The 14,504-nt window shown below is 42.3% G+C and overlaps 1 protein-coding gene across 1 annotated transcript in view; it reads right to left on the bottom strand.

The window, feature by feature from the left end:
- The window catches only part of GRIK3 (glutamate ionotropic receptor kainate type subunit 3), a 1,116,666-nt gene that overhangs the window by 71,589 nt on the left and 1,030,573 nt on the right, over window positions 1-14,504 (bottom strand). Inside the window, exon 13 of the mRNA XM_085647918.1 lies at window positions 10,171-10,388. Within this exon, the coding sequence (XP_085504044.1) occupies window positions 10,171-10,388 (218 nt within the window). The remainder of the gene's footprint in view (window positions 1-10,170; window positions 10,389-14,504) is intronic.

Here is a 14,504-nt window from a genome sequence, read left to right as displayed (position 1 = left end):
CAAAGAAAAGTGAAAGATTAAGTTGTACACTCTAATAAGAAAGGGGTCGACATCACCTTAGTAGTGTGTAGCCTGCACTCAATGGTCATCTAGGTTCCCTTCTCGTCTGTGCCTCGGCTCGCCTGGAAGTCACACCTCCGCAGTCAAGGATCTGTTCCCTTCACCCTTCTCCGAGTCACTGGGACCTCTTCCTCATCGGCTACTCTCTCCTCTCTGGCTATTCTGCTAGAAGAGTATCTGTCTCTCGGTTTCTCTCCGCCTTCAAGTTTGTCATCTGTCTTCCCTGGAATAAGTAGTAGCTTTACTGCTAACGGCTAGATGCCGCCTACGGACTGAAGCAAGTGCCCCGTAACTGCCTCGGACTTTCACTAATATAGAGGTGCGTTTCCTCATGGAAAATTCCGGCCCGTAACCTGCCGCCCACCAAATTCTTGTACCTCCCCGTACCAAGGACACGTTCCCAGCCGGCCGGCCTGATGTAGTGTCTTCGGCATGAAGAAAAATACAATCCTTCGATAAGGGCCGGCCTGAACCGGTTCTCTCCAAGCGAATAACACCTCATAACTAAAACATTACATTTGACCTAGAAGCATCCCAAGCTGCCGGAGCAGAAAGAAAGATGGAGTCTCTCCCGTTTAAGGCCTACCAGGCCTGAATTCAGCACGGCTCCATGAAATACCCTCCCTACAGGACAGGTTATCCCCAATACTAACGAATCTATCCCCTAGGCTATGTGTGCAAGCCCTGATCTATGGGGAAGAGCACAGGATCATGTCAAAGTGCCTAGTAAATAGGCTCCATTCACTACTCTAACCCTTAGACTTGGATGGTAAGAGACTGAAGTCACATTAATCACCCTTCAACACAAGGAGGCCGGGAAAATCGAGCAGTACAGATGCTGAGTTTGGTCATGGAAAAAAGTGAAAAAATCCTAAGGTTGATTTGTTTAACTTGCCTAAAAATTCCACATAAATAGACAGTTTCCAGATTTGTTCTCCTACAAAACCTGTTGCTGTGGATAATTTCTCCTAGTATAAAATAAAACGGTCAACTTTATGAAATTACCAAAGGCCAGATTACGACTTTGGTGCAGTTGCACCAGCTCACCGCCGACACAGCTGCGCCAAAGCCACACAAGGACTAAATGCCTTATTACAAGTTTAACTCGGACAGTCCTTCGCCTTTCTAATGGCGGTGCCTGGTAAACAGGCACTGCAATGAGAACAGCAAAAAAGTTCCAGCGCAGCATGGACGGTGATGTCCATGCCGAGCTGGAACTTGGGGGAATACGGACAGAGTGGCACATGGTGTGCCCCCCTGAATGTATCCCCATGGCATAGGGGGGCATGGCAGCCCTGTGGGGCTCCCTTTGTTCCTACACTGCCAGCCTTTGCATGGCAGGGCTCCCTCCACGAAATGGCTGGCGGTGGCGGAACTCGCGATATACTGAGTGGGACTGCAACAGTCCCGCTCAGTATGTTACATTGTGGTGCACGTCCACCACTGCCAGGGAATGACTGTTCCCTGGCGCAGCCAGTACTCATCTAACATATCGACTTTTGAAGCCATAATACGGTGGACGGACCACTGCCACCGGGAGTCTGGTGGTCCTACGGTCGTCAGACTCGTAATCAGCCCCCAACATTCTTCACTCTACTGCATATGGTTGTGTCAAGGGAAGCCAGCAATTTTGCGCAGCTTGGTGCTTCTTTAACATACTGCATTTTTTGTATGTTTAGTATTACTACAGTAGTACGACTAACACAACATAAAAAGCAATTCACTAGCCTACATGAGGCGTTTTATGCCTCAGCCTTGCCTATCTTTAACTTGCGTAGATCTCTGCCCAACTGCAGAGATCGGTGCACACGTAGATATGCATTTTAGTGGTAAATTTGGAGAGGCGGAGAAAGTGGCTAGAAAATGGAGACTATTTATGACTAAAGGGGAGGGGTTTTGAGAGAAGTAAGGAGAGCTAGGGAGGGATTTTGGTAAGGACAAGCACCCAAGCACAAAAGAGTACACAACCTATTCTCAAACTGCACTGCCACAAATACTACAGCCAGCAAGGACCCAAAACAGTTGCAAATATAATCTCGCTCAGAGCTAGGGTAAGTCCACCCCCATTGCAATTTACAGGCACTGTAATGCCCTGTCTTAGAAATTAATGAAGTAGGACTTCACATAGAACCCCATAGGAAATAATGGTGAAATAAAACATTGAATGTAAATGTTTAAATATAATGTTAAAACAAATATATATTATAAATACATATTATTTTCTTTTAAAACAATGTTATGACCTTTTTCATATCTAAAAATAAATGTAACTACATGTATTGATAAATATCAATTAAATGAAATTATTTGTATGCCTTACTTAAAGTAATATTTTATTACATAATACATACATATAGACATTTTTGTAAGAAAGGTGATATTGTTTTCAATAAATCTTTGAAAAAAATGCATTCAATGGACTATTCTTATTTTAATTATTAATAAAAAATGTTGTTAATAGCAGTTTAGCATTTTTGGGAAATTATTCTACATTTAAAATACATGTATAAACTTACTTTACATTACCATTTAACTTACAAATATTTAGAAAACGTGTTTTTTCAATTTTAACTATTCAAAATGTGCCTAAACTTTACTATAGGGAAATCTCTACCCAGATTGTGGAGGTCACATGTGTTTCCCATATCTCTACTAATAGTAATTTTACTGTCAAATATGATGTTTTACTGACTACACCACCTGTTTAAGGGGATGGGCATGTGTAAGTCTACACATTTGAGTAACTTTGAACGAGTAAATGGTGAATAGCCAAAAGCAGTAAATTTACCCAAAGGTGTTAGTGTAAGCTTACACACGTAGATTTACTCATGTATAAATGCACCTTTGTGAATAGTGAGGGAGAGGAAGAAGTTTATTGTCCCGCTATAGCGTAAACTCACTTTGTGTAATCACTCATCGGCTATTTTAGTTCTGTTACAGTTAGAAACACCTTTTATTTGGTTTATGATTGCGTCCTTTTTACAAGCTGTTTTAAAAACTAGGAAGACTATTAATATAAAGTTACTGTGATTTAATTGACATTGTGGGTGTCCTAAAAGGGGATATATGTTCATCTTCCCACTGCTCCTACACAATATTTAAATGTCCAAATGTGTAAATTACACGCTAATTAGCCAAATTAGTATGGGTTGGCATTTCTTACAGGAGCACACCACCACCATCATAACCTTCATTATAATATTTTATATTTTTTAAATAGTTATGTAAAAGCTCTTGAATAATTTATTGAAATGACGTCTGATCTGATATAATGTGGTCATATATACAATATTGTTTTTTAGTAATATATTAACAGTTCACAAAGATGTTTATGTACTTTTATGCACATCTGATGCAAAATAAAGTTAATATTGATTGATTGATTGATTGATTGAATAGTGTGCCTTTAGTTTTATAGCACATAAACATAACATATAAACATCTTCACCAGTCTCAAAGCAGGCATTTCAAATGGAAGCTCACATATGTAGATAGGACACATGTGATGCTGAAAAGCTGGTCTGTGACCATGGGACCCTGAGAATGACAAATATCTGTCAACAGTTCTAATAGTGATATTAAATCATGCCAATAGGTCAGCCCATGTTTTCATGGTTCGATGCCTACTGAGGATAGGCAACAATTAAAATGAAAGTAAAATATGATATTCAGCACTGTTTACATTTAAAGAAATGCACATATGCATGGTAATTTCTCTTCCCTGGAAAAGTGTGTCTTTGTCTCGTGCCTGAGCCACTGCAAAGATGGACCCCCTTGCTAGAAGACTTGAAGATGCCCTTTAGAAAAACCAGCACATCCATGCCCACTCTGTCAGAGAGGCTTCCTCTATGAAGCAACATGCCATGTATCCTGGTCAGAGTGTTTGGCCTGCCGGTTTTATCAGGCCCCTGCCCCACTAAGTCAAGACCTCTGACAAACCCTTCTCTCCACCTAACGTTTAGGTAAGGCCCTCACCAGAGCAGTTGCAACATATGAGAAGCATAGTTTGTAATTTTAATGTGTTTGGGGGTGATTATTTCATACTTCCCATTAGTGATATTGTTATTTGTTGGAACTGGACTCCAGTGTCATGCCTCTCCATCCAGGTGCAAGCACATTGGTGGTTGCGCTGTGGGAGTGCTGTATCACTTTGCATGCAGTCTCAAGCCCCTAGCCCAAACTCTTGAACTTGCCACACTCCTTTCCTTTTGGAGGCTGTTGGGTGGGACTCCTTTACTCTTCCAAATATTTCCAGGAGGGCCCAGATACAGTCAGTAAAGGTTAAATACCGGGGTGCTAAAAAGCATACAAGCAGAATGTGCCCATGAAGAAGGACCGGAACACAAAGGAACCGGTAACCAAATTCACTGTGAGTCAAACTATCACTGCACCTGGCAGAATGTGTCAACCAGGCCTTGAGGAGATTGAGACTAGGCATCTGAAGGAGAAACATGCAACTACATGTTTTTATGCGTTCTCAAGACATGGCAAAAACCCTAGGGCAGTAAACTGTTGCATTCAATGAAAGATTAATCAGAGACGTGACAGGAGCAACTCTGCCAACAACCCTTAACATTTTGAAATTTCTGTAAATATTTTCTCAACTTCACTGAGGGGTGAGGCCTCTATACCTCCCTTGGAATCCATGCGTTTCTGTTTAAATGGTAAATCATTCCTCATGACCACTCTACACTGGTATCCAGAGAGAGGCTTAAAGCAGCACTGATCTAGGAATCAAACAATGCAACCTGTATGAGTTCATTTAAGATCTCAGGTCATGGAGCATTTCTTGCAAATGTCAGTTTAGTGTTACAGTAGAGGTTTTCATTCTGTGGGGCTCGACCCCAGGGGGGCCGTGGAGTCAGGGGAAGGGGGTCACCCTCTTCATTTGCAAAAATAAAGCGTCCCAGAATGTTTCCCTGTAGTGTTATTCAGGGACTCTCCTATGCTGGGCTTACGAAGTCACGCAGACAGCTAGACACGCCTTTCTAGCAGTGTGCTTCTGACTTCCAAGAAATGCAAATGCACACAATGAGTTAATCAGCAAATATAAAGGATTTGCAGATTAACTCATTGTGCACATTTGCATTTTCTTTGCAAATGGTTTGTTTCTCTGGGATCTAGCAAGCCCTGTTACCCACAAGTGCCGCATGTTGGTCACTCCCTCCGTTTTGCCTCAATCCATGCAATGTACAGTACAATGAGACTGGTGGACAAAGGAGCACTGGAGCACAAACCCTATAGCTGAACGTCTGCCTGTTGAGTTGCATATAAACACCCATTTTGGGTTATGCCACAGATTATAAACCAAAGCCCTTCATGTACAGACTTCATCATTCTGATGCCTGGTAATGCTTAGTTGGGAGACTAGCCAACCATCATCTTTGGCTATAAAACCAATGTTAAGAATCATTAGTGAAGTAGTCCATTAGGCATTGTCTACACTGCTCAAGGATTGCACGTTACAATATTGCGACGTAGAATATCGGCCTGCACATATATCGACTCCATAGTATCGAACCGATATAATGACCAGGTGAGCATACATAGGGAACTATAGATTTGTTGCTCTTAACTCCACATTTACTTATCTTGATGATGTGCTCATAATTGATATTGTGGAGTTGATATACGTGCAATATTGTAATAGAACACACTACACTTGTGGTAGGGACCAGAGGCGCTCCCTTTAATGCTTGAAACTGGCATTAGCTGGTAGTCAGCTTCAACCGCCTTGGTTCCTTCTGCTCAGTAAGGGAGCAATCAGCATCATTAGCTATGGTGCAAACCTCAGACACATGGTATTATGCCTGCACAGCCTGCAATTATGTGCCTTTTATTTAATACACTCCATATTGGCACACTAGGCGAGTTACTCATGTCATCTCCTCTCATCTGACAGTCTCAGTGGAGTCCCGGAGGAAGGCCAAAGGTCCCAGTTATTAAGCAGATTGAAACCTACTTGATTCCATTACAGTAATACTTTCCAAGACACGTCTGACAAATCACTGACCTCCCCACTGCCCTCATCCGCGTGATTGGGATTTGCATTGAAAACTAATTGCTGCTTGTTCTTGGAGCGGTTTCTTGCCCCCACCGCTCCACAACCGCGCACTCTTTCCTCGTGATGGACGCGTAGCTGGGGAGGGTTCCGCTGGGTCTATTGTTCTTGGGAGCTTAATGGGACTAAATAATGCAAATCCTACACGCTTCACCAAAGGCTTAATATCTAGGATGCACAGTCAGACATGAACTTTCATGTATTAGAAAAAAAAACTAAATAATGATGTTGTTTCGCTGGATCAAATGGAAATTAAGTATTCCAAGGGGTGGGAATTTACCAAAGAGAAACGTTTTGTCTCCACTGCTAGCTGCCTCATTCTTTTTTTATCTTTTCCCTTTCAATTTTTCACTATGACCCACACACACTCTTCCTGTCTTTGTTACTTTATATTAATCTATATCTGTTATGCACTTCATCTGTCTCTTTTACTTTCTTGTCATTGACTGGTTTTATTTCTCTCTCTCTCGAAGTATTTATTAATCTTTTTCTCTCGGTAGTAATTTTCTTTATGGTTGTTTTGTAGAACATTTCCGCTGTCTCTCTCTCTCTTGGATGTTTGTGTCTCTCAATCTCATTTTTTCCCTTTCCTGCTTGTCTCTCTTCTGTCTCTTTTTCTCTTCCTCATTGTTACTCTGGAAATCTGTCTCCCTTCCTGTGCACCTCACCTCAGTCCATCTGTCCCTCTCTGCTATCTCTTGATCAGCATCTCTATTTGTGTTGGCCTCTGTTTTGGGCTCTATCTCTGCCTGTCTCTCTTTTTCTGCTTAGGTCTCTCTGTTATGTCCTCCTTTAAGACGGTCAGCCGCTGTGCCTCTCTAGGAGTCTATTGTTAATAGGTGTGGGAAAAATCTAAAATTCACATGCAAAATTTTCAAGAATGTATTACAATTTCGCATTGCACACTTTTTGCAATTGTTTCTCCTGTGGCAGAATGATATGCACAGAAAATATTTTTCTGAGATCTTTTCTTTTTGAACCAGTTTCCTTCCCTAGTCTTGCATGATGTCTTTCACACAAAGCATGGTCTACCAGGAAAAACGGTACATGAAATTACGGCACACCACGTTTTACGCCACAAACAATATGTTGTATTTGCTGATGCTTGCAGGTGACAGAAATTGTCTCTTTCCTTATTTTCCAAGTGTGCAAGTGATCGTGAATGTAGCCTCAACCTAGAGCAATTGGCGAAAGATAGATGTGACTGGTTTCATGGACCATGCTGGGCTGACGCTGAGATGGATGGAAAACCATATGAGATGATGAAGTGGGAGTACAGCATCTGTGTGTGGAGACTGCTGCATAGGTCTCCTCAGCACACACCAGAAGGGCCCTGTGGATGACCTCAAGACTGGACTTCCTGTACCTCAGGGAGGAGTCTGATGAGGCATTATATATGTGACCAATATTGCTCATACTCTCTGTGGCAATTTATGTTAGTTGCTGCCTGTGGCCAATGGCTGCTCACTACCTTCTGGAGCCAACAGTGTTCATATCGTATGGGGTGAATACTGAACCGATTGTCAAGGGCAATTAATGTTTATTATAGCCACTAAAGTCAGTTTCCAGTGGGGATGATCAATGTTTCCCACATTTAATAAAGACAACACCATATGAGGAGTGAGAATGTAGGTTTTGCACATTATAGAGGCCCTTTTCATGTCTGTTTAGGAAGTTTTTTACTTGCTGTTGTAGTTTCCTGTAATATCCCACCTGTCTATGGAACATACTGTGAAAAATGGTGTCAAAGTTCATGTGATGTCTCTTCTTGTGATGTCATTGTATAGACAAATTAGTACTCCGACACATTCTAAAATGTGCATCCTCTGTAGCCTGTGCAGATAAATTTTCTTTCTCTGAGCGACTCTGACCTTTATTCATCACTGATGGGGGATAGACATATTAATCCATCCCACACCTAATTCCCCAAAAAAACGAGACTGACATATTTCTCCATCCCTTACCTCATTCCCAAAAAACGGAGAAAATTCCATCACGTGCGAAAAACAAAAAGGTCAGGTATGCAAAAGTCCAGTTGGCAGTTCTGATACCGCCATCGGCGCATGCCCTTGCCTCATCATTCAAGGCGCACACCCACTGCTGGATGAAATAGTTCTAAATCGGCTTTGCATCCAGTCACACAGCATCCTCCTTCTGCTACTAGGGAGCTAGGTGTAGAGCATGACATTTATACTTCCCAAAGGCAATAGGATCCCAGTCGCTCTGCATAATTGGAATGAAGGCAGGAAGAGAGAGCCATGATTTGGGTGCAGCGGGCCCCTAACTCACCTGAGCACCGGTGCCCCTGCTGCACTCATATTAGTTAAACCTCTAGCTGCAGTGTCCTGTCATGCCAATACATACTAGGGCCCTACCATGGCATTACTGTCAATTTGGCAATAGAAATCCACAAATTGGCTCTTATCTTGCCAAAACTTGTGATGTGCTGCAATGCATTATGTGTTCAATGCTTGTTTGTATTGTCCATGTGGAGCTTTGCTTGTAGGAGTTCCACTATGGAACATACAGTGTTATTCTCCGATGGTTGGTGAGGGTTGGAAAGGCAGGTTTGTTGCTGTTGAATGTGTCTATGGCTGCGGAATAAGGGAACCTCCTTATAACGGTTTGGAATCGTTCCTACATGATGTGTCAAATGTGCTAAGCAGACCTTTTGGAAGCATTGCGAGGCACATCTTTAAAAAAATTCAGGGGCAGATTTACAAGCCCCTTGCGTGACTTTTGCCTGCAGTTGCATCACTTTTTTGACGCAACAGCAGCGCAAACAATGCGGCCTATTTACAACGTGACGCATCTAGGGAGATGCGTCACGTTGTAAAGCCCTGCGTCACATTATACCTGCGTCAGGTATAATGTATGCAGGGTGGGCGTTCCCACGCAGGAAGGCCTTGTAAAAGTGACTCAGTGAAATCTACAAGATTTCACTGCGCCACTTTTAGGACGCCACTGCGTCAAAATCTTACGCCTGCTTCAAGCAGGAGTAAGTAGTGACGCAGTGTAGTGGGAATAGGCCTCAACACACATTGCTGGAGTTGCGTCGTGCTTGCGACACGACTCCAGCAATGCGTGACTTTTCCGCCAACAGATGCGTCAGAATTTCTGACGCATCTGTCAATCCTTGCGCCATAGTGCGCCGTATTGTAAATATGGCGCATCTATGGTGGCGCAAGGTTTTCTAAGGGTGGCGCAGGGAAAGTGACACATCTGTACAGATGCGTCACTTTCTTGTAAATCTGCCCCTCAGACTCCAAAAACGTTATTAATTTGGATTGCCAAAGTATTATAAAAAGATGAAATAGCCCGTACAAGTAGGTTTTGTGAGAAAAAAAACCTAAAATCCTACTCTCCTGTGAAATGTCTTCCATGAAAAAGACCTTTGATGTAAAAATCTTCTCCTAGAAGTTCTTTGTGGGGCAAGGGTATGTGAAGGTAAAAAACAGCATTACCTCGTTGCTGAAAAGTTTGTCAACTACGCCTAACTATGCTTAATTTCTCCTGCAGAATTTTCAAAATGTACTCAACCATATTAAAAATGTATAGTCTAGCCCTGGGGAAGATAACTCATCGCAGCTAATAAAGAGGAAGCAAGCGCTTGCTAGAATGACACGTTCAAACCATTTGGAGATGAGTTTAAAAAATGTAGTGGATTCCTGACTTGAATAGAAACCATAGTATCCTCATCTCAAAAATGTCAGTCTAAAAAACACACATTTCTCACAGAGCTAAGAAACTCAAAGCCAATGGGATAGAATACAGACTAGGGTCATTCTGCACAGTCTGGCTTTATGTTGTCCCCTTGACTTTTCGGTGTAAAAAGTATTTGCAACTAATTGGTTTTAAAAGGGCTGAGCACAGTTCCTAAACATGACCAATTTATAATTTGAAAACTAGAAACAAGACATCCATGTCTAAGTTTGCTCACTTCAGCCCCCCTAAAAAAAGATTCTGTGCATATGCTGGTCTTCTGGGAGTAAAATACAATTTCCACTGCACCCAACAGCTAAGAAGATGCCACACTGACAAGTGCTCACCTTGAAGAAAGTCATAGTTGCACCATCCAGCACCGCTCCATATTCAATCTTTGTTTGCTTGGCGAGATCATCGGCTGACTCGATGGGGGATTCCATGCGCTCCACCGTCAGGAAGGCGGCCAGGTTGGCAGTGTAGGAAGAAATAATGATGAGAGTAAAAAACCACCAGATGCCACCGATGATCCTCGTCGAGAGAGCTTTGGGCATCAGCTCAGATCCTGCAACACAAACACATATTTCAGTGAAATGGAAAGATCTGGGACAGCCACGGGGGGAGATTTCATACAGAAGACTTTCTATCACCAGTTACAAAGCATTTCCACATGTAAAAGGCTGAGCCTTCTGAAGCCTGCTTCTTTATAGTAGATGCCTTGTGTCCAGGGCAGCTGCCAAGACTTAAATCGCTATGAAAACAAACCAGTTTTCGGGCGGCTGTTTAGCAACATTTAAATATCCAGTATTTAGTATACAGTTTAGCACTGGTTGTTAGCTTGCTTCTCAGTCCTCTCAGTTTGTGGTAGATGGGGAAACAGGTGCACATGGAGGTAACATGATTTGCACAGAATCACAAAATGTGGCAAAGCAGTGGTGATTGAATTAGAACCCAAGGATTAACTTAACTATCCTTCTCTGAGAAACAAACACTGAAAGAAATAATACACGCACACTTGAATCCGTCTGTCCCCTTGACATTCCTGTGTAAAAAACAGCCGCGGCCCATGCAGTTAAGAGCGGTAGGGCGGTGGGGCTGGGTGCGGGAGGATTTAAAAAAAATAACAGTGAGGGAAAATTATTTATTTATTTATTTGCCCTCTTCATCGTCTGTCGAAATCCTCCCCCACCTGGCCCCACCGCCCCATCGCTCTTACCTGCACGGGCCGCGGCTGGTACAAAGTATTCTACAATGTGAAGTTAAATCTACACAGAATATGTGGAAGCACACAGCCACAGAAAATGTATAATAATGCTATCTATAAAATAACAATAACTAACCACACATGTCCACTTAGAGAAATTAACAACATATTTATAACGTGATACCCTGGTCACCAATTCCCTCTTCACTAGACATATCAATCAATGCTAAAATTAATGAATGTTCTAGAGAACATTATCCTAAGGTAATTGTTTGCACCTCAGATGGGTGTCTGGAGGTGAACTTGACTTCACATAATAGTGAAGGGTATTTACCTAATTGATAATGGCATCTCAAATGTTCATTAATGATCTTAGAGCATGCTACCTGGGGGCAGCAGGGTTTCAGAAAACTTCCTGTAATGGTTAAAATTAAAAGAATCTTACATGAATTTCGTATTTTCACCTAATGTACTTGCTAGGCAATGTTAATTGGCGGACTTGGCTGCATGGCATTATAATGAGTTCTTTGAGTGGCACTATGCAGCAGCAGAAAAAGCTATGAAAGTCATATTTTGAATAGCTAGAAGAACCTTATTACATCACAAGATTTACAGTTGCTTAAGGCAGAACTTTAACACCAGTAATTACTTTCAGTTTGAGCATTTGGAAAACCATTAATGACATGTTCTAATAATATTTAGAGAAATCATGATGCGGTACTAGAATATTCCTACCAAAAGATTGCTTAACAAATGTAGTACGTCCTGAATGTTGTCTAAAAAAATATCACCCCAGCGGGTTGAATAAAGAAAATCTATGCCGAATGGGACGAGATTTTATTAAACGAAATTTGCCACACAGTGGGGTAGCTGGGTGGGCAGTGAGGCCGGACCGCTCCAGGCAGCACGAGTTTTGGGGGCAGCATCCAGCCCCACCTCCCCCCGCTCCTACCTGCGGCCGATGCGGCCACAAGAATCGGAAGCATCCAGTGTGTGGATTATCTCTTTACATCACCAGGTTTCACTTCCAAGGGCCCAGGAACTGGATTTGACACCAACTAGGCAAGTCAGGGCTCTCAGCAAAAGAGCCCAGGCACTGGTAGGTGAAGTGTCTGGTGGCTCTGAGACTTCTTACCAGGAGGCAAGCATGAACAAGCCCTTGGAGAACCTTGGAAGCGGGATGTAGAAAGCAAATCCAGTTATTTTACTCTAAGAACAGATGCAGCAAAGGAAGGCCAGCACAACAAAGCAAAAAGCAGAGTAACAGTCCCTCCTACAGAATCTAGCTCATCCTTCTGGCAGAATGTCCTCAGTCCAGAAGCATTTTGATTTTGGGGTGTCAGAGGTCCAATACTCATACTCCTTTCTGCCCTTGAAGTAGGCAAACTTTAAAAAAAAGTCTTTGTAGTGCACAAGACCCAGGCTTTTCCTGACCTGGCTCCAGACACACAATTAAGGGGGTAGAGACAACTTTGTGTGAGGACAGGCACATCTCTGGTCAGGACTGTAATTCAGGCTTTAATCATATCCAGACAGGATTATTTGCTGTACCTGGGTGCCAATAAGAGCTTGGTTCATCATCTAAAGATTGTCCGAAAATGCTGCCAGTAGGATGCTCTTTCACCTACTGAAACCTGCCTAGTCTCTCACTAGTTTCTGGAACTGCTCTGGCTCAGGTTCACGAAGCGTTTTCAGGTTAAAGCATTGTGCTATATGTTTAAGGCTAAACAGAGCTTAGGGCCATGATATCTGAAGGAGCTGGTGGCCCCTTCCCAGCCTACTCATTCCTTGAGCTCTTTATACCAAGCTATGTTCACTGTACCGAGGTTCCGTCGAACTCTCATGAAAGACCACTTTTTTGCGTATCTAGGTACAAAACTGTGGAATTCTCTTCCTGTAGCTACAAGAAATTGCAACTCATTATTGACCTTTCATAAAAGCCTGAGGACCTCGCTGTTTAACTCTACTACACTTGGACACCCTCCCCTGCATCTACCTTGCCCTTGTAAACTCTCCTGGGTAGATGTGCCCAATCCACATTTCAAACAATTAAATAATAGTAATAATTATAATAATAATGATTCAGGTGTCTGTGACAGTTGTTCCCACTACTCTAGATCAAGAAGGCCCATTAGCCTGGTGATGGTTCATGAGGATATGCAAGGCACACCTCAGCTCCCTTTGTGTGACTGTCTAGAGTGAATGCACAAGAGTCCAACTGTCAGTCAACCCAGATGTGTATTCTACAGACAGGAAAAGTCACAGAATGGTTAATCAAGAAAATGCCCACTTTCTAAAAGTGGCATTTTCAAACACACAATTTAAAAACCAGCTTGACCAAAATATATATTTTTAAATTACGAGTTCAGAAACCCCAAACTCTAAAACTTTATATGTTCCCAATGGGAAATCACACTTAAAATATATTTCGAGGCAATCCAGATGTTACCCTACGGGAGAGATAGTCATTGCAATAGAGATAGTCATTGTAATAGTGAAAAATGAAATTAGTCATTTTCACTATTAGGACATGCAAAACACACCAGTACATAGGGCTGCCTTGAGCCTACCTTAGGGGTGACTTACATTTAGTGAAAGTGAAGGTTTGGGTCAGGCAAGTGGGTGCATTTGTCAGGTCAAAATGTCAGTTCAAAACTACATTCACAGACATCCAATGGCAGGCCTGAGACATGTTTGCAGGGCTACTCATGTGGGTCGCACAATCAGTGCTGCAGGCCACTAGTAGCATTTGATTTACAGGCCCGAGGCACACCTGGTGCACTTTATTAGGGGCTTACTAGTAAATCAAATATGGCAATCATGGATAAACCTATCACCAATACAATTTAGACAGAGAACATATGCACTTTAGCACTGGTTAGCAGTGGTAAAGTGCCCTGAGTCCTAAAGCCAACAAAACAGGTCAGAAAAATAGGATGAAGAAGGCAAAAAAGTTTGGAGATAACTCTGCAAAAAGGGCCAGGTCCAACAATTCTCTGTTCTCAAAATTGTATGCAAGGTATATGTAACACTACCTTCAGGCACAGCCTCACTATTCTCATACTACCTACTGATCTGTGTTTTCCCTTAAATGATCAAATACAAAAATGCCAACATCTGCAATGATAGGACCCAGATAAAGAATAGCTCTGTATCTTCAAAGATTATATAATGACTAACTAGTTCCTACCTAAATGCGAAGTAAAATAAATAGTTTTGAAATAATATCCCTCAACACCTAGTTTTTTCACCAAAACGGAGCCTTCTCCCTCTGGTCCCCATAATACTCTGTGGAGCTTGTTTTTAGAGCCGGTTTCGCCATTTCACATGATCTCCTAAATGTCAAGATCACATTAGCAACCACTTCTGACAGTTAACTGCACTGCAAAACACACAGTCAAATGCACAGAGCCAGCAGCTCAATACTATGGTCATTGGCCATGACTATCACTGGCATCTTTGGGGTCGTATTCATAC

The sequence above is a fragment of the Triturus cristatus genome, chromosome 3_2 (assembly GCF_964204655.1).
Source record: "Triturus cristatus chromosome 3_2, aTriCri1.1, whole genome shotgun sequence".
Classification (NCBI taxonomy): domain Eukaryota; kingdom Metazoa; phylum Chordata; class Amphibia; order Caudata; family Salamandridae; genus Triturus; species Triturus cristatus.
This window is presented reverse-complemented; position numbering and strand designations above follow the sequence as displayed.